This window comes from Chelonoidis abingdonii, chromosome 1, assembly GCF_003597395.2.
Source record: "Chelonoidis abingdonii isolate Lonesome George chromosome 1, CheloAbing_2.0, whole genome shotgun sequence".
Taxonomy (NCBI): domain Eukaryota; kingdom Metazoa; phylum Chordata; order Testudines; family Testudinidae; genus Chelonoidis; species Chelonoidis abingdonii.
Window position 1 is genome coordinate 327,804,035 of NC_133769.1, and position 24,605 is coordinate 327,828,639.

General features: G+C 39.8%; 1 protein-coding gene across 1 annotated transcript in view; it reads left to right on the forward strand.

Annotated features, from left to right (window-relative positions):
• The window catches only part of FLT3 (fms related receptor tyrosine kinase 3), a 77,817-nt gene that overhangs the window by 33,981 nt on the left and 19,231 nt on the right, over positions 1-24,605 (forward strand). The window contains exons 5-12 of the mRNA XM_032765315.2: positions 3,569-3,686; positions 4,623-4,783; positions 6,684-6,823; positions 6,906-7,059; positions 12,380-12,548; positions 16,694-16,800; positions 20,102-20,213; positions 22,958-23,136. Of these exons, the coding sequence (XP_032621206.1) occupies positions 3,569-3,686; positions 4,623-4,783; positions 6,684-6,823; positions 6,906-7,059; positions 12,380-12,548; positions 16,694-16,800; positions 20,102-20,213; positions 22,958-23,136 (1,140 nt within the window). The remainder of the gene's footprint in view (positions 1-3,568; positions 3,687-4,622; positions 4,784-6,683; positions 6,824-6,905; positions 7,060-12,379; positions 12,549-16,693; positions 16,801-20,101; positions 20,214-22,957; positions 23,137-24,605) is intronic.

The window sequence follows — 24,605 nt, forward strand, 5'->3', positions numbered from 1 at the left end:
AATTCAAAAGTTCGTGGGGCTTTTCCTATTTACCTGCCCGCTGCATCCGAGTTCAGATTGCTGTCCCGAGCAGTCAATGGTACACTGTGGGATACTGCCCAGAGGCCAATAACGTCGATTTTCGTCCACACTAACCGTAATCCGATATGTTAATATTGAATTTAGCGCTACTCCTCTAGTCGGGATGGAGTACAGAAATCGATTTAAAGAGCCCTTTATATCGATATAAAGGGTGTTGTAGTGTGGACGGGTACAGCGTTAAATCGATTTAACGCTCTTTAAATCGATTTAAACGCGTAGTGTAGACCAGGCCTGAGTGACACAAGTTTTGCCAACATAGGTAGTAGTGTAGCAGCCTTATAAGCAACCGGGTCTTTAAGATACCTAAAGTATGAATCAGGAGCAACTGTCAGTCTTCTCATCAGAAATTTTAACTTCATAATCACAGTTGAATTTCAAACAAAATCAGTGTTTTCGGTTTTAAATGAAGTCATCATCAGTCTTGGTGCAATAAACTTTCAAGCATAGTCCAAATTGGGAAGGTGGCAGGCTCAGGGGATTGGTAATGGTTTATGGAACTTTACATCTCTAGGTTACAGATTTAAGGTGGTGAAGTCATTAATGACTTTTCCACTGTGTATATGAAATGAATTGGTTAGAAGTAGCACTCCTGCATGCTGTCTCAGTAGATTCTTCAAGAGTTTAATGCAAATAGATTCAGAAGCTGATTTTCAGAGATACGAGAACTCATAACTCCACTTGAAGTAAATGAAAGCTACAGGTGTTTGACACCTCTGAAAATCAGGCCCTAGGTTACCCTCTGATTCCTACAGGCAGTTCCTTGAAGTCAGGGAGATGACACATTTACCAGGTCAAGGTTGAAGAGCTTATACAATGAGGACCTTAGACAAACAGTAATTTACTTTCCTCAAGCGTTAAAATCACTTGAAAAAAATAGTATAACAAACAAAATGACATAATATATTATGAACTGAGCAAAACAATTTGGACTAGTGTTGTTAACAGCCTAAATATGAGGTATGGCAAAGCTCAAATATCCAAAGACCAAATTTTGTTCTTAAATGCTGGCGCATTACTGTCATTGAAGTTATTGCTGTTGTTGGGAGTATGAGTATCTGAGGCTAGATTTTTTGCCTTCTGGCTTCATCTTGTACGTTGTTTATGCGAAATACAATCAGCCTTCTCATTCTGACATCTGCTGTCATTCTTCTATCATAACAAGAAATGTTGATTGGCTACTGCTTACATATCTGTCTAAATCAGTGTTGGATTCTTACCTCAGGAAGTCTGTCAAGATTATTTAAAGTGACAGACTTGTTCGGTTTATAAATCTATAACTCAGACATAAAATATATATAGAAAAAGAACAAGTACTTGTGGCACCTTAGAGACTAACAAATTTATTTGGGAATAAGCTTTCGTGGGCTAAAATCCACTTCATCAGATGCATGGAGTGGAAAATACAATAGGAAGATATATGTGTATATATATGGTAATGGTTTATGGAACTTTACATCTCTAGGTTACAGATTTAAGGTGGTGAAGTCATTAATGACTTTTCCACTGTGTATATGAAATGAATTGGTTAGAAGTAGCACTCCTGCATGCTGTCTCAGTAGATTCTTCAAGAGTTTAATGCAAATAGATTCAGAAGCTGATTTTCAGAGATACGAGAACTCATAACTCCACTTGAAGTAAATGAAAGCTACAGGTGTTTGACACCTCTGAAAATCAGGCCCTAGGTTACCCTCTGATTCCTACAGGCAGTTCCTTGAAGTCAGGGAGATGACACATTTACCAGGTCAAGGTTGAAGAGCTTATACAATGAGGACCTTAGACAAACAGTAATTTACTTTCCTCAAGCGTTAAAATCACTTGAAAAAAATAGTATAACAAACAAAATGACATAATATATTATGAACTGAGCAAAACAATTTGGACTAGTGTTGTTAACAGCCTAAATATGAGGTATGGCAAAGCTCAAATATCCAAAGACCAAATTTTGTTCTTAAATGCTGGCGCATTACTGTCATTGCCAATGTACATGGCAGAGGGGCATTGCTGGCACATGATGGCATATATCACATTGGTAGATGTGCAGGTGAACGAGCCCTGATGGGTGTGGCTGATGTGATTAGGTCCTATGATGGTGTCCCTTGAATAGATATGTGGACAGAGTTGGCAACGGGGTTTGTTGCAAGGATAGGTTCCTGGGTTAGTGTTTTTGTTGTGTGGTGTGTAGTTGCTGGTGAGTATTTGCTTCAGGTTGGGGGCTGTCTGTAAGCGAGGACTGGCCTGTCTCCCAAGGTCTGTGAGAGTGAGGCCTTTAGGATAGGTTGTAAATCCTTGATGATGTACTGGAGAGGTTTTAGTTGGGGGCTAAAGGTGATGGCTAGTGGCGTTCTGTTACTTGCTTTGTTGGGCCTGTCCTATAGTAGGTGACTTCTGGGTACACTTCTGGCTCTGTCAATCTGTTTCTTCACATCAGCAGCTGGGTATTGTAGTTTTAAGAATGCTTGATAGAGATCCTGTAGGTGTTTTGTCTCTGTCTGAGGGATTGGAGCAAATGCGATTGTATCTTAGAGCTTGGCTGTAGACAATGGATCATGTGATGTGGTCTGGATGAAAGCTGGAGGCATGTAGGTAAGTATAGCAGTCAATTGGTTTCCGGTTTAAGGTGGTGTTTATGTGACCATCTCTTATTAGCGCTGTAGTGTCCAGGAAGTGGATCTCTTGTGTGGACTGGTCCAGGCTGAGGTTGATGGTGGGATGGAAATTGTTGAAATCCTGGTGGAATTCTTAAAGGGCTTCTTTTCCATGGGTCCACATGATGAAGATGTCATCAATGTAGCTCAAGAGGAGTAGGGGCGTTAGGGGATGAGAGCTAAGGAAGCGTTATTCTAAGTCAGCCATAAAAACGTTGGCATACTGTGGAGCCATGGGGTACCCATAGCAGTGCTGCTGACTTGAAGATATACATTGTCCCCAAATGTGAAATAGTTGTGGGTGAGGACAAAGTCACAAAGTTCAGCCACCAGGTTTGCTGTGACATTATCGGGGATATTGTTCCTGATGGCTTGTAGTCCATCTTTGTGTGGAATGTTGGTATAGAGGGCTTCTACATCCATAGTGGCCAGGATGGTGTTTTCTGGAAGATCACCAATAGATTGTACTTTCCTCAGGAAGTCAGTGATGTCTCAAAGTAGCTGGGAGTGCTGGTAGCGTAGGGCCTGAGGAGAAAGTCAATATAGCCAGACAATCCTTCTGTCAGGGTGCCAATACCTGAGATGATAGGGCGTCCAGGATTTCCAGGTTTATGGATCTTAGGAAGCAGATAGAATACCCCTGGTTGGGATTCCAGGGGTGTGTCTGTGTAGATTTGTTCCTGTGCTTTTTCAGGGAGTTTCTTGAGCAAATAGTGTAGTTTCTTTTGGTAACCATCAGTGGGTTCACAAGTATTAAAAGTGTCCTACACATTAGAAAGATGGATAATGATGTTTCTAAAATATTGCAGCATGTCTGAAAATATTTGCATTACTTTTAATAGGTAAACCAAGGAAGCCCTATTTTGTAAAAGGTGAAAACTTGGGCATTATAAACTGTACATCTGAAGGCTACCCTACACCAGATATCGAATGGTTATTTTGCAGAACAGCTGATGACAGGTATGGTGCATATAATGCTACCTTTTTTTGTTTAATGAATTTTAAGGTGCAAGTCTTGATGTCTTCCTAAGTCAACAGACATTATACAGCATGATGTACTTATTTTTGATGTGATTGAACCAGAACAACGGAAGGAGAACTGTGGAGTCAGATTTTCAAAGAAGAATGTAATGAATGCTACCATAAAATTTCACACACTCACAGAGTCCTCAAAAAACTACATGCAAAAATTGAGTCCATATGAGTGCAATGGGTGAATTCATATTTTTGTCTGAGCTGCAGTGTATTCTTGGAACATTGGGCCAATGTATACTTTTGGAAACTTTAGGCACCCTAGTCTGAAAATTTTGGCCTGAGTCCAAGCATTTTCACTTGACATAGCTAATGAGTTAAATATATTTCTAACCTCATAGCCCTCTATTTTCCATTTCCCTAAAACCTAGCTATTTTGAGAATGAGTGGGGGTTAAAGGTGGGAAGGGTGTCATTAGAAATTTTCTATTTAAGTTTGCCTTTCCTTGTAGCTTTAAGTTTTGTGTATGATAAGTGGTTCTATTGGCAACATGAATATGTTCCAAGAAACACAGCAGATCATGAGTAAGTAAATTCAACATTCAGGCTCATAGTCCAATTTCCTGGGTTCAGTGCAGTCCCAGAGATGTAGGGTAAAATCCTGGGCTCATTGAGTTTTGCCATTAACTTCAAAGGAGCCAGAATTTCACTCATAAAATTTCAAATGTTTACGCCTACCAGTATAAGCATGAATAGTATATTCAGGTAATATCAGCTCATTCTGTTTATAATTTCCCTAGCTCCATTGCCCTTGTGTTTTGTTTTATAATCTCCACATTTTCTAGTTCCTTTTATTCAACTACAAAATATGCCAGTTTCCTTACTATTGTTCATATTCATTAAATAAATGTTTGTGTAATTACAGTTGCATCGATACAAATCGTAAAGACAGTAAAAGAAATGGGAAAGTATATGAAGTCCAGGAGGTACCACGTGGATATTCAGCAAATAAGTTATTTCAGACAGACATATGGTGCTGCGCAACTAATGAGCTGGGCAGAGAATGCACCAAGCTGTATACAATAGGTAACATAACTATAAGATTTATTTAAATAGGGACCTAATCCTGCCATTGATGTTAATTGCAATTATTCATTGCAGTAAGGTTTGCAAGATGGGGCAGTAAATTTGTCATCACTGGAATAAATATGTTTAGAGGTACATTACTAGGCAAAACTAATGTAATGTTGCTATATTTCTGTCTCATATTTATCTCCTAAGTTCTAATGCTTATTTATAGTTAGGGCCCTACCAAATTCACAGTCCATTTTGGTCAATCTCATGGTCACAGGATTTTAAAAATAATAAATTTCACGATTTCAGCTGTTTAAATCTCAGATTTCACAGTATTGTAATTGTAGGGGTCCTGACCCAAAAAGGAATTGTGGGGTGGTCACAAGGTTATTGTAGGGAGGTTGCGGTACTGCTACCCTTACTTCTGCGTTGCTGCTGGTGGCAGTGCTGCCTTCAGAGCTGGGCAGCTGGAGAGTGATGGCTGCTGTCAGTGAGCCCAGCTCTAAAGGCAGAGCCATCGCCAACAGCAGTGCAGAAGTAAGGATGGCATGGTATGGTGTTCCCACCCTTACTTCTGCACTGCTGCTGGAGGAGCCAGGTGCTCAGAGCTGGGCACCTGGCCAACAGCCACTGTTCTATGGCCACCCAGCTATGAAGGCAGCACAGAAGTAAGGGTGGCAATACCACGACCCCCCTAAACACGGGTGGCGGGTATAATAGACCAGGGCACGCTGCCACCAGACACCTGATTGCAGGTTTGGCAGGTGAAGTTTTTGCTTTATTATGCTCCATGCAGGTTCCAGGGCAGCTGAGGAGGCGGTATGTGCTATTCAGCTTCCTGACTTCATCAGTAATCTCCCTGGACTCCAGAGAGATTATTGATAAAGTCAGGAAGCTAAGTAGCAGATACCGCCTCCTCAGGCACTCTGCATGGGGCATAATGAAAGCACAGGTTCTTCTTCAGAAAGAGATGCTATGATTTTTTCCAGGTGGCTTGGGGTCTGGGGAGGAGACAGGAGGTGCAGCTGCAGCTGGCCCGGGGCTCCTCCAGGCAAGTGGGGGAGAGGGAACGATTTGGGCCTCATCTGGGGTGGGGGGGCCTCAGGGCTCTTCCAGGCAGGTTGGGGGGGGGCATGTAGCTCCAGTCATGGGAGGGGACAGGGGGTCTTGTGGCTCTAGCTGCAGGGGATGGGGGGCTTGGGGCTCCGGCAGGAGGGGCATAGGCAGAAGGGGTGGAGCTGAGGGCTAGCCTCCCTGAAGGGGGGCTCCATCTGCTACCCATGCCCCTAAAATAACCTTGCAAACCCCTTGCAATTCCCTTTTGGGTCAGGACCCCCGATTTGAGAAACGCTGGTCTCCCCTGTGACATCTATATAGTATAGGTTAAAGCACACAAAAAAACAGATTTCATGGGGAGAGACAAGATTTCACGGTCCATGACGTGTTTTTCATGGCTATGAATTTGGTAGGGTCCTATTCATTGTACATTTAAAAACAAATTGTTGTGTTATTTTACATTTCATAAGTAACTGCTATTTTTTCAATAATAAAATACTTTCAATTTTTTTTTGTAATACTGATATTCAGGTTTTTTTAATAAACTTACTTTGATTAGCTTTATTCTGTGCTGAATTGCACCCTGTGTGAATACACGGTTATTGCTGGATTTGAAAGTCAGGACAGAATTTGGTTTTATTTATTTGAATGTTAGACTATTATAATTCATTTTAATGATAGTTATAAATCTGGAAAAATAGTCTGTTATCTTTACAAATACAATAATAGATGCAAAACTATGGATGCTTACAAATGTGAAAATGGGCTGTGGGAGGGAAGGAAAAGTTTAAATAATTTTCCCCATAGTAAAATATAATTTCATTTGTTGTTTCCCTGGTGTGTTTTTATTTTGCAGATCTAAATGAAAAACTTGGAGAATCTTTACCAGAACTCCTTCTTAAAGTTGGGGAGCCATTACTGATAAGATGTAGAGCTTTTTATCAAAACTATAAATTCAGATTGAAATGGCATTTTGAAAACAGAGAATTACAACAGGTAATAAAACAGGATTCTTTTCACATAAGTAATAATGGACAGTACCACACAATATTAAATATAAACCTTTTTTAAAAACTAGGAGCGCTGGGTTGAAGAAACAGACTATCAACAAGACTCCTCTATGGTACGGATTCTCTATGCATTTGCCTCATCAATGGGAAGAAGTGATAATGGACATTACACTTGTTCTTCCACAGAACATCCAAATAAAACAACTTTGGTTACAGTCTTAGGTAATTCAGATTCATGTTGTTAACTTCGTGCCATATTTTTCTTTTAGTCATTCAGCTGTTTGGTTTCATGTGTATACACTGTTTACAATTACAAAAAATCCTATTTCTACTTAAAGTTGAAATTGGAGATAAGCCAGAACTGGATTATCCATATCCCTGCAGGTACCCCACAATCACACCTGCTCCCAGGTTATTTGCATTATTCCTCAAGGACAGTAGTTCTGGGAGTGACACCATGTGGCAAGGTGACGACTCACCGGCGCGGCGCCTCCTGCTGGTTGTCTTGGGAATTAGCTATTCCAGCCCGGAGTGCCCTCTACAGGCTGAGTGTCTCACCTGCCACTGGCCCCATGTCCCTCCCAGACCCCAGTGCCCTTTGCCCAGGGGTTCTGCCCACCACAGTACCCCCTTGCTCTGGGTCTCCCCCCCACCAGGGGAACCCCCAACTCCCTATCCCCACCTTGCCTCAGTGGCTACTGCCAGTCTCCATTCAGCCCCCACTCACTGTGGCAGGTGGCAGTCTGTAAACCATTCATCATCAGCAAGGGGAGTTGGACCAGCTGCCTATTCCTGGGCTGCCCCTCTACTGCCCTAGTACCCTTTTGTGGGCCCTTAACTCAGCCTGCAGCCTGGGGCTTTGCTTGGCTGGAGCTCCCCAGCTCCCTCTGCCCTTCCCCAGCACTGCTCCACCCTAGGTACCCTCCTCAGCTTCCCAGGCAGCCAAGTCCTTCTATCTCTAGAGAGCTAGAGAGAGTGTGTGTCTGTCTCTGGCCCTCAGCCCTCTTATAGGGCCAGGTGTGGCCTTATTGAGGTGTGGTCGTACCTGTGGCTGCTTCCCCCAATCAGCCTAGCATTTCTCCGCCCCAGCCCTTTCCAGGGCAGGAGTAGGGTGACCACCCCGCTACACAGCACCATAACATTAATTTGCAGTTTAGCCTACACACTGTTATCATCCTTTCAGTATTATTTCCAGAAACAAAATAATTCAAGATGGCAACTGCAACCATTTCAAAGGGAGGCTGGGGATGTAAAATATTGGACCTATCCAGAAGATTTCAAGATACCCAAAATTTCCTGTAATTAAAAATTTCTGTGCAGGTTTCACCAACCATCCTTTAGAATTATCCTGTTGACCTTCTAACAAATACAGGAGATAAATTTTAAATTAAAATTCGGGTTGTCCAGTTAAAATTAAAAAAGTCAGAATATGCAAAAGTTGAGGTTTCTAAATCAACAGTAACTTGGTCACATTGTATTTATGTAATATTTTATTACTGTTTTTCTTGTTAAATATGTATCTAAATATTTAATAATTAATAATATTTATTAATAAATCTAAATATACATAACATATACATAATATACATTTTGCCCATAGTCCATAAACATTATAAAGTGCTTTTAAGTGATGTTCTACCAACATCAGGTCATTTTATTGGGCTGAATGGTGGCTTTCGCATGAGCCCACAGTAAGGAGCAGTGCATTGTTGTGGTCACTCTGGAGAAGCCCAGGGTGAAACTGTGACCCAGAGAGAGTGAGTCCCTATTGGTTTGGGGAGGGAGTAAAGTAAGCTGGGTCTTTACCACCCACTGCCTGTCCCTTTTTGCTCCCCCACGCAAGGGAGGGACATATCATGTATGTGGACCCTGCTCTCCCTCTCGCACTGCTACTCATGATGCAAAGAGCCGGCTCAGGGGCCCTCATATCCCCTTACGTTCTGCCCCAGAGGACTATCCAGTTATCATTTATTTTACATACTAGTTGCTCTAATGCATTACTTAGTTTACTCAAATCCGTATCAAGTATAACCTACATGCACAGGAATGAAATCCAGTTGTTCCAAGCATATAGTGGTGAACCCATCAACCCATTAACAAAGGTATGAGGTTGACAGCTTTCCCTCATAGAGCCCTGCAGGGAGTGACTACAGAATGAAAATTATGGGTAAAATAATTTATGAAAGAGTAAATCTGGGAAAGAATTGAACCTTCTTTATAGATTAATAAACGTGTCCCAGTTATGTCACAGAAAATAAATACTCACTTTCAGGTAAAATCCAAATTTTCTTCTTATTAAATTAACTACAATGTGATTATGACTACCTAGCCACGCTATAACTGGCCAAAGTGTTGCACTAGGGGGCTTAGGGCTGTCTCCACTGCAAAGAAAAACCTTCAGCGCTGATACGTTTCAGAGCCCTGCTCAATTGACTTGGGCTTGCAGAGCTTGGGCTGCAGGGCTAAAACTAGCAGTGTAAACATTTCCATTGGGGCTGGAGCCCACACTCTGAAACCTGACGAGGGGGGAAGCCTTAGAGCATGGGAGTCAACCTGAGCGGGAATGTCTACATGGCAATTTTTAGCCCCGTAGCCTGAGCCCCACAAGCCCAAGTCAATTGAGTTCTGAGACTCGCTGCTGCAGGTTTTTCATTGCAGTGTAGAAATACCCTTAGATACTTCAGTAATGGACACCATGGAAAACCGTACAGTAGTAGCTAGATGCTGCTAGTAAAACTGGACGGTATTTTTTTTTACCTAAACATTTTTCAGCAGAAAAATGCAGATTTGGCAACACTGAAACATTTTGTGGGTTCCTATTGATTCTGCCAATTTCTTTCAAGCCTTGAAAATAAAACTAAAATAAATACATCAAAATCAGGAAAACCTGAAATGTTTCAGTTTGAGGTTTTCAAAATGAAATGTGTGTATTTTCCTATTGAAAATGACTTGTTTTGAAATTTTCTTTAATTTTATTTTAAAAAATTAAAATGTAAAAATAATGCTTAAAATTGAAACAAAACATTTTGGTTTAGGGAGGAAAAATGTTATGCTTGACCTAAAACAATTTTTTTTTGACATTTCAATTTGCCAAAACTATTGAAAAATTGTATTCATGGTTCAATTTGAAATTTATTTTATGTCTTATTTTCTGAAATTGCTAGTGAATCAAAAAAAAATCCACCATTTGCCCAGCTCTAGCTGCTAGGTTATTGCTTGGCCTAGTTAACTCCTACCTTCAGGGTGTTATAGGTGAATATCTTTAACTCCTAGTACTGTGCACATAGAATTAGACAATTAAAAAAAAAAAAAGGAAGAAAAGAAAAGCAAAGGCAAAGCACAGGCCCAACAACATCAGCCCATTCAGTTTGTGTGGCTTCCAAAGAGGCTTGTATGCCTTCAGGCCAATGCAAAAACCATAATCATTTCAAAATTAGTAATTTCAAAAGTTAGCAACTAATCCCAAATGCCATCATCAGCAATCCTTGCCCCCAAAATGGAGATACTATAACAAATGAAACAAGCCTATGATCCTGAGAAATAAGGAGTCATTCAAATGGGAGTTCTCAATTTCTGAAATGCTCACATTCAGCTTCAGTCTTTTACTGAGCAGAACATTTTCCTATCTCATGGTAACTAAATACAATAGACTGGCCACACTATTGTACTCAAAGTTTCTGAATAAAGGAAGCAGAAATTCAAACCCAGCCTCTGAAGCTGCTGCTTATAGTTGAGACAAGTCCCTCTCGTCTTCTTCAAGGCTGGGGGATGGCCTAGAAAGACTGCATCCCTGGATCCCAAATTTTAACTATGGAGCTTTTTTAAATGTAATGTTCCCATTCTTCACGCTGGAGCATCTCAACCCTGACTAATTCAATTTGTAGATGAATGAGATGGATAGATTTCCTTCCTGGTAGTCTCAAAGTAGATATGTGCAGTATTATTGTAGGAAGAAAATACTTCAGCCAAAAAGCATAAATTGCTATCTCTCTCTCTGCTCCTTTTCAAGTACCCCCGCTAATCTCACCTTTTTAATTTTAGCTTTATTCTCAGATTGTCAAGTGTGGCAGAGAGGTTTTTAAAAACAGCAGAAACCAGGCCATTAACCACAGCTGCAGAGTTCTTCATATCTGTTATTCTCACATCCAGTTTCTGGATGTTACCTGACATTTTGTTTTATCAGCATTGGATAAAGAATCTGCGCATTATCCAGTCTTTGTTCCAGGAGAGATGAGCTATTTTAAAATAAAGGGTTTAAGCTGCTGAATACCAGGTTCAAAGGTAAAAATAATTACAGGAACAAAAAAAGATCATATTCAGACTTAGGCGTTTCAACTTGACTCCCATGGCCCCTAAATAATTACTCTTAATACATTTTGAATAGAAATCCAAAAACTGCCACATGTAAACAGAAAAAGGAATGGCTGTGAAGATCAGATCACTCACTCCTGCACTCCTTTCTTTCAGCTGTAAGAGGAAAAACTGTTTTGTTTAAGCTGTTTTATAGAGAAATGTTTAGCAATCTATTTGGATGGTGCTCACAGCATAACTTCACATGACTTTCCACCTGGAAAGATGAAAAATACTCCTCTTGGTCCCATTTGTACAGCCAAGCCCAAGATGTTTATAGCTCACAAAAATTGGAGAATTCACACACAAAAGGAAGTATTTCTTGTTTTAAAGCATTGTCCATTTTTATGGTTTATGTGGGAATTTCCACCATATTATTTGCTAAATGAGGACTTCAGATGGAGAAAAGTGTGCTTTACAGAGCATGTGGATTTGGCCAGAAGAAAACCATTTAAAAAGAAAAGCCCAAACCAGCACTATTTACTACAATTCACGTGTTTTGGGTTTTTTTTCTTTCTTTATGGACCTGATCCTAAGCCACTGGAAAGGCTTCCATTAATTTCTGTGAACTTTGGAACAGACCCTGTGAGATGTAGCTTTTTTTAAAAATTGATCATTTTAATACATTTTAAGGTTACTTTTCTATTTTTCATTATATATATAAAATGAACAAATGAAGTAGATATATATTTTGTTTTGTCTTTTCAAAGTTAACAAGATAAGAAATGACAGCAACCATCAAGAGATGCTTACACTGGCAGTGATGTATTTCTTTCTATTTTATAAATCTTACGTTATTAACATTTGGAATAAGTATTTACAATTGAGAGAAATAAATTTACACAGGATGATCACTGTAGTCAATTCAAAATGACTTGCGGGGCAGAAAGATGGATGAGTTCCTGTATTTTTAAAGATCTTTGAGTCTTTTATTAACCAAGCCAATCAGATTGGTTCATTCAAAGATAGAGTATTTACACATAGACTGGAATGGAACATCAGGACAAAACCTGCATGTTATCACCCAGTATTACACCTGATCTTTTTGTAGATAAACAGAATGGTCACTAGTGATTTTATGACCAATGCACTTATAACTTGCAATAATAAATGAGAAAAAAAATGTGCACATTTTCAAATTCCTTAATTAAATGGCAGCGTTTATAACAGAATTTTAATATTTTGTTTACAGAAAAGGGATTTATAAATGTAACTGACTCAAGAGAAGATTTTGAGATTGATCTGTTGGAAAAGTTTTGTTTTGAAATTAAACTTAAAGCATATCCACCAATTAGATGTATATGGATTTTTTCCCAAAAATCATTTCCTTGTGAGCAAAGATACAATGCAGATGGATACAGGTACTTAACTATTCTGAATATTTGTCTGTTATAATTTGTACAAATACTTATGTTATTTTTTGTCTTTTAAAAAATGGAAATATTTGTTCATTTTTTTCTTTTAACATGTAGAGTATGGTTTTCGTTTTTAAGTTAAATGTTATTTTTTAAATATAAATAGATTGATATAGTGGTAAAGCAGTGTTACCAAAGTGTTCTGTAATGTTATTCGAGTCTTCCAGAGCAACTCATGTAAATATCTCGTGTTATACATTTGATTAGTCTTGTGTGTTATAACAAATACTTTCCTAAATTATTCATATAACATATCTCTTTCAATTATTTTGTTATATCCTCGGAAAACTCAGTTTCGTGATCTTAGACATTATTCTCCTTTTATGAACCCATTCCAATCATCCATGACTGAATTATAACCTTCTAGGTGTTTCCTTAGTCTTATACCATTCTTAGCTCATGTTTTCCCAGTATCTTTCAGGCTTCTAAAGTCAAGCTTATTGGCACATAGTTTCCTAGACCTTTAGTAGATCCCTTAGGTCTTGTCTACATTAGAGAAATTTTACTAGCTGTCCAGTTCACAAATTTTTCCCATGTTACAAAAGAAGTTTTAAAAAAAATGTGTTAACTATTTTTTCTGCTACTTCCTATAATAAAGCTCTGGCATGGATTCTGTCTAATCCTAACGATGTATCCATTCTCCAGCCTAATTTCTTGATATCATTATTTAATTCCTTCTGAGTTTCTTTTCAACTTTGCAAACTAAAGTCATACAGCATTCTAACCTCTAACTTTGTGAAAAGTCAGGCAAAAAGTTAACATTTTGGCAATGTTAACTAGTCTTGTCTATGCCTGGCCTGTGCCAGGTCTGAGGACATAATACTCCTGGGCTGATGTCTTGTTCCTCATAGTCTTAAAACATTTAATTCTTTGCTTAAAACTCTGTTGCAATCTTGCTTTCACTTTTTAGCTTTGCTTTCTTTATCGTTTTGTTACACTTCACTTTAGTCTTAAGTCTTTTTGGTCCTATTTTGGTCCTATGCATCCAACAAAGTGGGTATTCACCCATGAAAGCTCATGCTCCAATACGTGTTAGTCTATAACAAGAGTCAGCAACCTTTCAAAAGTGCTCTGCCGAATCTTCATTTATTCACTCTGATTTAAGGTTTTGTGTGCCAGTAATATATTTTAACCTTTTTAGAAGGTCTCTTTCTATAAGTCTATAATATAAAACTAAACTATTGTTGTATGTAAAGTAAATAAGGTTTTTAAAATTTTTAAGAAGATTCATTTAAAATTAAATTAAAACGCAGAGCCCCCCAGACTGGTGGCCAGGACCCACGCAGTGTGAGTGCCACTGAAAATCAGCTCGCGTGCCATAGGTTGCCTAACCCTGGTCTATAAGATGCCACAGGACTCTTTGCTGCTTTTATTGGTCCTATTTTGTAACAGACTTGCCTATTCATCTGAATCAGATTGGTTATTTGGAGTCAGACCTTCACATAGTACAGAGACAGCACAGATCATCCTGGTAAATGATCTTCTCCTGGTGATGGAGGCAAGAGATCTGTCTTAGTTGATAACATTTGTTTTGTCAGCAGACTTTGGTAGAGTTGATTACTGGGTCTTGGTGACTAATCTGCAGTCCCTGGTGTGAGTAGGCTGATCTGTTCTTCAGTGGATAAGATGATTTCTGGAGATGAGCTCGCTGAAGGTAGTCATGAGCATTTACTCATCCTTGTCCAAGAGATACCACTTACAAGCTGATAATACTCAGCTTATTTACTTTCCAACTATTGCAGACTGTCTCCTAGCTGTCTGATTGTCTGGCAGACCATTGTGTTTGGAGGACAGACAGTTGATTCAACCCAGATAAGAGTAAAGTGATGCTGATGGGCCAAAAATAGTATTTTTGAGGAGCTCTGAGATGATTTAGGTAATTGTGATGTACAGGAGGGTGGGGTCACCACTAGATCTCAGGAATATAGAAGTCATGCTAGACTGCTTTTTCAGCATGGAAATGCATGTTACTATCATACTCCAGAGTGGTGACCACCAACTCCAAGTTCTGTGAAAAGCCTGCCCTTTTCTGCCTATTGCAGGCCTGGCTTTCTTGTTCACACCATAGTCACGTCAAGCAAAATTCTTGTAACTGAGTCCTAGACAAGCTGCATCAGTTACAGTACATAGCTGCCCAGGTGCTCTATGCATAGAACCCAGAGAATAAGTTTTGTTTAAATGTTGTTTTTAAAAAGTTTTCATTTACAGCATCCCAGATAGTCACACTTAGTGCTTTAGATTTTCAAACCACTGTAGAGATTTCAGCCAACACAGTGCCCCTGTAAGAAGGCAGGTAGTTAAGTATTATTATTGTACCCATTTTGCAGATGGATTCAATGGACAGAAAAGTAAATAAATTAAAAAAATAAATATGCAATCACATTCTATAGCACCCTATTTGATTTGGTTTTTTTCAGTTTTGCAGGAGTTTATGGTTTATGGTTGAGTAATCATATCTCCCATCACTTCTACTTTGTTCCTTTCATATCCTTTTTATTGATTTTGTTTCCTTTTTTGATTTCTGTTATATCCTTATCAAGTTGTTCCTCCTTATTGCATTTTATAATGAATTTGTACTATGAACTTTGTCCCTTAACATTTAATTTCATGCTATAAAAAAATTGGCACCATCTTTAGTTCCTCTAAGTGCTAAGAGCAACAACAGGTTCTTTCAGACTTTCCATTTTCTGTTCTCTCTTTATAAAACAGACCATATCTCTGTGCTTAGCACACTGCTGCTTTTCACTTCCTTACTATGGGTGAATCAATTCCATGAAGGCAAATGCTGTCATATACATCTTGTTCTCTCACCTTTCCTTGTGCTTACATGCAGACACCCAAGAAATGACTCTTGAAAGGCTCTTCTTATTTCTTTCCCATGACGAGTGATTCTTGGTGCATCGATGTTTGGGTGCCCAACTGGAGACATTCTAAAGAGGGCTTGATTTTTAGAAAGTGCTGAGCCCCTAGACATCTCATAAACAAGTCTGTTTTTCTTGCTACCATCTATAATGTCTTGAAGGTGTCCCAGTTGAGCACTCTACAACTGAGGCACTCAAAATCAATAATCATGAATGGAAATCTTGGCCTCAGTCAGCATGTAAAATAACACTTCTCTTCGGTGTGAATTTTCTTGCTTTAGAACCACATATGGATGGGCTGGCTTCATAACTCTGTGTTATGTGTCTTGTTTAATAAAAGCTACTTAGTTCCCCCCTTCCCCCCAGGATTCTTTTTCAGGGCTAACTGTTTCTTTCTCCTGTACATCTACGGTACCTCCTGATTCTGACTGTTTCTTCTCTTCTGACATAGATCTTCGTCAGATGCCTGCCCTCTTTACCCCTATTCACTGACTAAAATTGTTCTAGCCAAAAAACCTTATTCCCTTAAATTGGGACATCTGTACCTTAGATCAGGGGTTCTCAACCTTTTTCTTTCTGAGCCCCCCCCAAACATGCTATAAAAACTACATGGCCCACCTGTGCCACGGTAACTGGTTTTCTGCATCTAAAAGCCAGGGCCGGTGTTAAGGGGTAACAAGCAGGCCAGTTGCCCAGGGCCCCATGCCACAGGGGGCACCATGAAGCTAAGTTGCTCAGGCTTCTGCTTCAGCCCCAGGTGGTGGGCCCCAGGGCCCCACGCTTCACCTCCTTGCAATGGGACTTCGGCTTTTTACCCTGGACTGCAGCAAGCCTAATACTGGCCCTGAAACCTGCTCATGGACCCCCAGAGGGCCCCAGACCTCTGGTTGAGAACTACTGCCCTAGAACACCAGTAATTATATGCAAGGAGCATCTCCCTTAAGTACTCTTCTAACACTGATGAACCAACAAAAGTTCCCTCTCAAATCTGACAACAATCCAGACAAAAATAAAACAATCAAATGAAAAGGTTTGGGAATCACTCCCATTTCCTTTCATTACAGCACATAGAGAATATAATTATGTCTGGAGACTGGTTTTACATTTCTTTATCCAGAAAATTTTTATTTTGGATTCTTTGTTAACGACTTGATTTTTTAAAAAATATTTGAATCTTGACTACATGTAATCTGTAAATGTGCTTAAGCATTTCCCCCCTTTTCTCAACAGCATTTCTTCAAGATTCTGTGATCATAAGTATCAATCAGGGGAGTACGTATTCTATGCAGAAAATGATGATACATATGTGAATAAAACAATGATGTTGTATGTGAAACGTAAGTAAAAAAACGCACAGGTTTCATGAAATCTATGGGTGAGAAATTCTGACCTCTTTGGAATCAATCAGTGGAATTTTTGCCATTGACTTCAATGGTGAAGGAATTCACCCAATAGGTTGTTTCTTTCCCACTCCGCTTTCATCCTACCAAAAAAAAAGTAACAATTTATCACCTTGTAGATCAGGAATGTTTCGGATAGTAAGAGTGAACTATAACTAGTTGTCTGATATATTAGACAAAACAAAAAAGCAAACTGTTTTTACGAGGAAAAAAAGGTTGGGTAAGTGGGAATTTTGAGATTTAACCAATAGTAAGGCTGTTTGCTAATGTCTTCTGTTTCCTAACGTTTCCCATCTAACTATGGTTTTATTTGTGCATCTCATAAACAAGCGTGTTTTTCTTTCTACCACCTATTTGGGAGATTTTTTTTGACTTGCATATTGCAGATTTTGGAGTACATCTACATTACAATTGGAGGTGTGATTACAGCTCAGGTAGGCATACCTGTACTAGCCAGCACAGCTAAAAAGAGCAATGAAGAAACAGTGGCAGGGACTCCAGCTCTTCACTACTACTTTTAGCCAGGCTAGCTAGATCAAAGCCAGTGTGTGTAGGCCTACTTGAGCTGCACACACGCCTCTGACTGCAGTGTAGACCTACCTCAGGTAGTTTGAGTCCCAGTGATATATTGAAAACTAGATACCTGTTCTGAAAATATTACTGCAGTGATAGATGTCATCAAAATGGGAAAGGTTTAAAAAAGCAGGAGAGGAGAAGTAACGTAAGCTCCTGTCAGAATTTTTTCACACTCATCATGTAGCAGCTGCTGTCATGTGCTTCTGATATGTCAACACTGCCTCGCAGTTTGGACTACAGGGATGTGAAGAGCAGGGCATGCCAAAGTGCTGCCCTGGTAACTCCCCCATGTAGATGCTGCGGGTGTGAACTAAAAGGTTCCTAGTTCTGATTAATGTAATCCTGTTTGAAGAGGACTGTGGTAATGCAAACTAGGAACTTTTTAGTTTGCACCCACAGCATCCACACAGGTGCTACAGCGCAGCACCTTGGTACACACTGCTGTTCACACCCCATAGTCCAATCTGCGGGGCAGTGTAGACACAGCCTCACTGTTTCTTGTTTCATTCTTGCTGAGCACTCTCTAGGTCTTGTTCACCTGTATCCTGTGCCTGTTTTGCACCAATAGAGCTCCACTGATTTCAATAGAAGTACTGCTGATTTACACCAATGTGACAGGAGAATCAGGTCCTATGTGACTGGATTGTTAATTAGAAATCCCCAAGCCCTATAAAACCTAGCAGAAAATGCCGAAGAAATCTCAGCCATCAAATATGATCAGTAAATAGTCCTTTACAAAGAATTCCTATCTCTAGTGTGCCACTAACAGCGTGGACAAAAATAGAGCAAGAAAATTAAAACTTCTTAAGAAAACTACAGTGGGCAGGTACCAACTGAAATACAGTTATGTTACTTCAAAAAGGCAAAATAGTCTTAATCCATGAGAGTGGGATAGAATGATATGAGAAAATTCACTCATTAGGTATAACTTGTCATACCCTGCTTGTCGCTTCTTGATGCCATTCACGAGTTCAGTAAATTCATCCCAGAACCATGTGATGACGTGTATAACCCTGCCCTAGAACTAACGATGTTAAAGAGCAACTCTGGGTTCAGATGACCCCGCCCAGCCTTACCTGCAGAGCATGCTCCAGATGGAGATGGAGCTTAAAAGAAAGTCACACAGCTTAGAAGGGGACTAACAAGGCAGGGAGCTCCTGAGAAGCAGGGCCGCCCAGAGGGGCAGGCAAGTGGGGCAATTTGCCCCAGGTCCCGGGCCCCGCAGAGTGGGGTCCTTCATTTGCTCTGGGCCCCCACAAGAGTTTTTCAGGGCCCCTGGGGCGGGGTCCTTCATTTGCTCCAGAAGCCCTGGAAAACTCTCGTGGGGCCTAGGCCCCCAGAGCCTCTTCCGCTCCGGGTCTTTGGCTGTAATTTGGCGGTGGGGGGTCCTTCCGCTCTGGGACCCGCTGCCGAAGTCCAGGTCTTCGGCAGTAGGGGCCCCCCACGGTGAGTCTTCGGGCACTTTGGTGGCGAGTCCCAGAGTGGAAGGACCCCCTGCCGCCAAATTACTGCCGAAGCGGGGGCCCTCCGCCGCCAAAGACCCCAGACCCCCTGAATCCTCTGGGTGGCCCTGCTGAGAAGGGATGCTGAAAAGCCATTCTTGGAAAAGGGGTGCCTACTTGTTGCACCCAGACAGACAGGAGAGACAGTTAGTACCATTTTTCCATATCCTATTTGCTACAGACTGCAAAACTTGGCCAATAGAGTCGGGGTAGGAAGTGGCCCAAGGAGGGCAGTGTTAAGGTGGTCTTGGGTGCCATATCCCAGTGGAGGAGGGTCTGGGCTCCCCTACCCCACTGCCCTCTGCATTAAGAAGGGACTTACCCTGTGATACTTCCAACAAGTGCTGACTATCACAAACTCATGAACATTTAGTACCTGTTAGTGCTACACTATCATGTGTTATGTGTTGCATCCAGTATTTTTTGCTGAAAAAATCTCAGCTTTGCTAAATGTTAGTACAGGCAAGTCTCATCTTACACGGGGGTTCCTTTCTGCGGTTAGCGCATAAAGCGAAAACCGCGTATAGTGAAACACTCATTGAATTGAACTGCGGGCGGAATTGCCTGCACTACAGATGCAGTTTTTATATTGTTGTTGTTGTTGTTTTTTCCTGTTTTTGCCGACCGTGCAAAGCTGCATTTGCGCATGTTAAATGTGCCTAAGATGCGACTTGCCTGTAATATCATGTCATTGCTTTACATTAACTGTCAACAAAAGAAATGTTCTTGAGTGGGAGTCAGGCAATCAGAATTTGCCTTTTCACATGTAGCATAGTTTGGAGGAATGATTGTGTTGCAGTTGGGAGTCAGGAAGTTCTGAGTTTTAATCTTGGCTCTGCCACTGATTCACTATGAGATCTTGGGTCAATCACTTCACTTCCCTGTCTCTATTATAATACTTTATACATACCTAAGTAGATTTTGATCACTTTGGGTGTGGTGCAACCAGAGGTGCTGGAACTAGGGATGCTGGGGGTGCTGCTGCTCTCCCTGGCTTGAAGTGGTTTCCATTACATATAGGGTTTACAGTTTGATTCAGTGGCTCTCAGCACCCCCCACTATACAAATTGTTCCAGCATCCCTAGGTGTAACCCTATAGACATAACTGTATTATTGACTAAAGTATTATATTAAACTTTTTTGTGATATGTTTGTTACAGGGAAACCTGAAGTAACAATACAGTCAACATCAAAAGGTATTTCTTGCTACTCTGATAGTTACCCTGCACCATCTTGGACCTGGAGGAAATGTCCAGGACCTGATTCTTCTAAGTAAATAAAGACATTTTCTGCCCTTTTTTTTAATTTCTGTGTTCTTATTTGTGATGTTTCTTTGGCTAAATAAAGACTAGCCGGTGACTAGGATACTGTAAGACGAACTTTGGGATACATGTAAAATAATAGTCTGGTACAGGGATGAATCAGACTAAATTAGAGTTTTTCCTTGACTTTAATAGAAGCAACATCAGGCCCATAATATCTGAAGCTCTTTATGTTGAAATAAACAAAGCTGTGTCTAGAGCAATAGTTAGACATTAATTTAATTGCACAGTGTCCCAGTATGACTACTAGATTCCATATAAGCTTTCCTTGGTGCATTTAGTGGTCCTAATTAATCAAAGTATCAGCACTAGTGGATTTGCCAGGAAATACATCAAAGTGTCAAGATATTCTTTTGGTTTATCTAGCCATTTCAGTACCTGGAAGTGCACTGAGGATCTGATCTAATGCTCAAGGAAGTCAATGAGTCATTCAATTTACTGCAATGGAGATTGAATCAGGCCTAAAACTTCAAGGTACAGGGTGTTTCTTGCACTGTGTCGACATTGCATTACTCATTCAAAAAAGCTCATTCAAAAAAGTATCCTACATTCAAATTAAGATACCAGGTCAAATATATTAATGGAACGTTATGAATGAGATTTTAAATATTTTACAAAGTTGTTAAATATTATGATAAATTTTCTGTCCTTGTATCCAAATCCACTTTTTTCTATGAGTCTAATTGTACAGAAATCAAAAGGAGAGGAAAACACATAACTAGTAAATTTAAAATATTTCTTAAAGTAGCTTTTCATATATAAAATGCTGATTGTCTTGGGAACATGTAGGTCTAGAAAAAGAGTTGTGTGTCCCATTAAAATGTGGCAATCTCCTCTTTCCTTTGGTATAAAATTCCTCTTTCTAAATATTAGACTTAAATTTTGCTTCTCATTTGGGACTGAATGTTTTCCATTCTAAGCCTTAATCAAGTGTAAATTTGAGGAGGAAACTGTATGCATTAAAGGAAAGATAAACATTTTTATGGCAGGTTAATCTTTTTAAGTGGCAGCTATTTTGAAGCTTCTGAGAACTCTGGAGAGTTTGAAGTAGCCCCAGCAGAAATGGATTAGTGGGCAGAATGATGGAGAAACAGTCAAAGTGAAACCCAGATGGAAGGCTGGAAGTAGAACCTGGATAATATCCCTTGAATTTATTTATTTTATTTATTTATTTAGAGTCATAGAGCCAGCTCCTCAGTGGACGTAAACGCGCATAGATCCACTGGAAGCAACAGAGTTATGCTGATTTGCACCAGAGCAGGATATGACAATAATAAACAAAAAAAACCTATCCTTGGCTCTAGGTGCCTTTACCAAAATTAAAAATTGAATCAAATAAAAAGAAAACCCAGCATCTACTCCCAACCCCCACAATAATAATAAGAACTTAAGAACATAAGAACGACCATACTGGGTCAGACCAAAGGTCCATCTAGCCCAGTGTGCTGTCTTTCTGACAGTGGCTCATGCCAGAGGCCCCTAGGATGATCAGATGTCCCGATTGTATAGGGACAGTCCCAATTTTTTGGGATTGTTTCTTATATAGGCTCCTATTACCCCCCACCCCCATCCCGATTTTTCACATTTGCTATCTGGTCACCCTAGGTGCCCCAGAGGGAATGAACAGAACAGGTAATCATCAAGTGATCCATCTCCTCTCACTCATTCCCAGCTTCTGGCAAACAGATACTAGGGACGCCATTCCTGCCCATTCTGGCTAATAGCCCTTGATGGACCTAGCCTCCATGAACTTATCTAGTTCTTTTTTGAACCCTGTCAGTGTCTTGGCCTTCACAACATCCTCTGGCAAGGAGTTCCACAGGTTGACTGTGCTTTGTGTGAATAAATACTTCCTTTTGTTTGTTTTAAGCTGTTGCCTGTTAATTTCGTTTGGTGGCCCCTTGTTCTTGTGCTATGAGAAGGAGTAATTAACCCGTCTTTATTTACTTTCTCCACACCAGTCATGAATTTATAGACCTCTATCATATCCCCCCTTAGTCATCCTTTTCCAAACTGAAAAGTCCTGGTCTTATTAATCTCTCCTCATATGAAAGTTGTTCCATACTCCTAATCATTTTTTTGCCCTTTTTATATATTTTCCAATTCCAATATATCTTTTTTGAGATGGAATGACCAGATCTGCACCCAGTATTCAGGATATGGGTGTACCATGGATTTATAGAGCAGCAATATGATACTTTCTGTCTTATTATCTATCCCTTTCCTAGTGATTCTGTTCGCTTTTTTGACTGCCGCTGCACACTGAGTGGATGTTTTCAAAGACTATCCACAATGACTCCAAGATCTCTTTTTTGAGTGGTAACAGCTAATTTAGACTTCATCATTTTATATGTGTAGCTGGGATTATGTTTTCCAAGGTGCCTTACTTTGCATTGATCAACACTGAATTTCATCAGCCATTTTGTTGCCTAGTCACCCAGTTTAGTAGATCACTTTGTGACTCTTCGTAGTCTGCATTGGACTTTATCTAATCTAATCTATCTATCTATCTATCTATCTATCTAATGTATAATGTATGTAGATGTATATATCATCATGTATAATAATATAATGAAAATCAAGCCCAGCAATACTCTCCTCTCTAGCACAAACATCAGCCACCTCTCATGATTTGGCCTCCCCAAAACCCAGTGCAAGTTGTAACAATCATAACTGGACCTCATTTCTTTTTAGTTGTACAGAAGAAATCACAGAAGGGATTTGGAGTGACACACATGAGAGGAAAACCTTTGGGTCTTGGCATTCCAGCAGCATTTTAGATATACAGGATACAGTGATAGGCTTTTCTGTTGAGTGCTGTGCAAACAATTCTGTTGGCTCATCCTGTGCGAAGAGATTCATTACCCAACAAGGTACTGTACCGCTACTGAGACAGTGCAGGCCATCTTAAGTTAATTAAAGACACCAAAGAGAAAACTATGTCATCATCTGTATTGTTGGTTCACATTTGAATATTCTTTGCAAATAAAATATAGGATTCCACACAGACTGTGAGTGGAATTGTGGATAAAATGTGTCTCTCTTCTGGCATGATCTTTTCCTTATGTTCAGTGATATGGTGTTTTGGACCAAATCTAGCAGTCCCAAAGCAGGCTACTCTTCCATTAAAGTCAGCTGCAAAATTACACCCTGGGAATCTAGAGGCCTGCTTTTTATTCCTATGAGTAAGCTCTATCTGGAAATTAAGTTACAAATTGATGTGCAGCCTCTTTTGCTTATGGAAATATCTGAGATCCTCCTTTTATGTTTGATTGCAAAGAAGAAGCAATGTGGCTATCAGGTCGTGTTCTGTTCAGATGTCTTGAGACTAAAGATTTACGGCCCATAGATATTGCCTGAGAAGAAAATTTGAGCTACAGAAAATAACATGCAGTATTATTTAGAAAGAGGGCAAATATTTAATTCATTCAGTTTGAATGTAAAGATTTCCTTTGTCTTGAAGAGACAAGTTGTTTTCTTAATTCAATAAACGCATTGACCACAAGTGATAGATATTACCTGGTACCATTTCACATACACACTATACAGTGTCATAAAGGATATTAAAGTTGCTCAGTTTTGACCTTCAGAAGACATGTTGCAGCTATAGTAAAAAGGGAAGTAGACAGAGAAGAAAGAGTAGAAGGTAGCAGAGTCAACCTGCTTTTGTGAGAGAAGGTCGCACACTTTCACCTCGAGTGTCTTAAAATCATAAAAATATAACAAGGAAAAGGCAGGGAATTCTGATTTTAATAGCATTAGTTATTGAGTCATTTTAATTTGTCTTTCTGACACCCAGCCTGGTAGTGATGTATACTGATTAGTGGTGTACATAGGCGGGAATGTCTATGAGAACATGTGTAGAATACATTTAAGTATTATGAACCCAGTTGTCTAATGTCTAATATTTTGAATTTAATGAACAATGAATTTATGTAAGCATGTGTCAAACATAATTAGTTTACACTGGAGTAAACTGTATAGATGGCACACACTGTATGCTGGTATTAATTTTCTGAATGGGCAAGGATGTATTTATCTGTATGATGAAAAATTAGACCCGGTAATTCTGGCATTATAGTGTTCACTAGGCAACAGCAGAGCAATACTCTAAGCAGGTTTGGTGTAATTAGTCCTCAGTTAACTGGTGGGTCTTTATAGTATATCTGCATTGAGGCAGGGGTTATGCAGTTAACCTTGGAATAACTTCTTATTTGTTTGGCTGCTTGCTTTAGATTCCCAGGGATCTGGGCAACATGCCATAATGGCATCTGGTTGAACAATTATGTCAAAGGGGTTAAAGAGTCATATAACTTTCACTTTTGGAACTAAAATAAGTTTC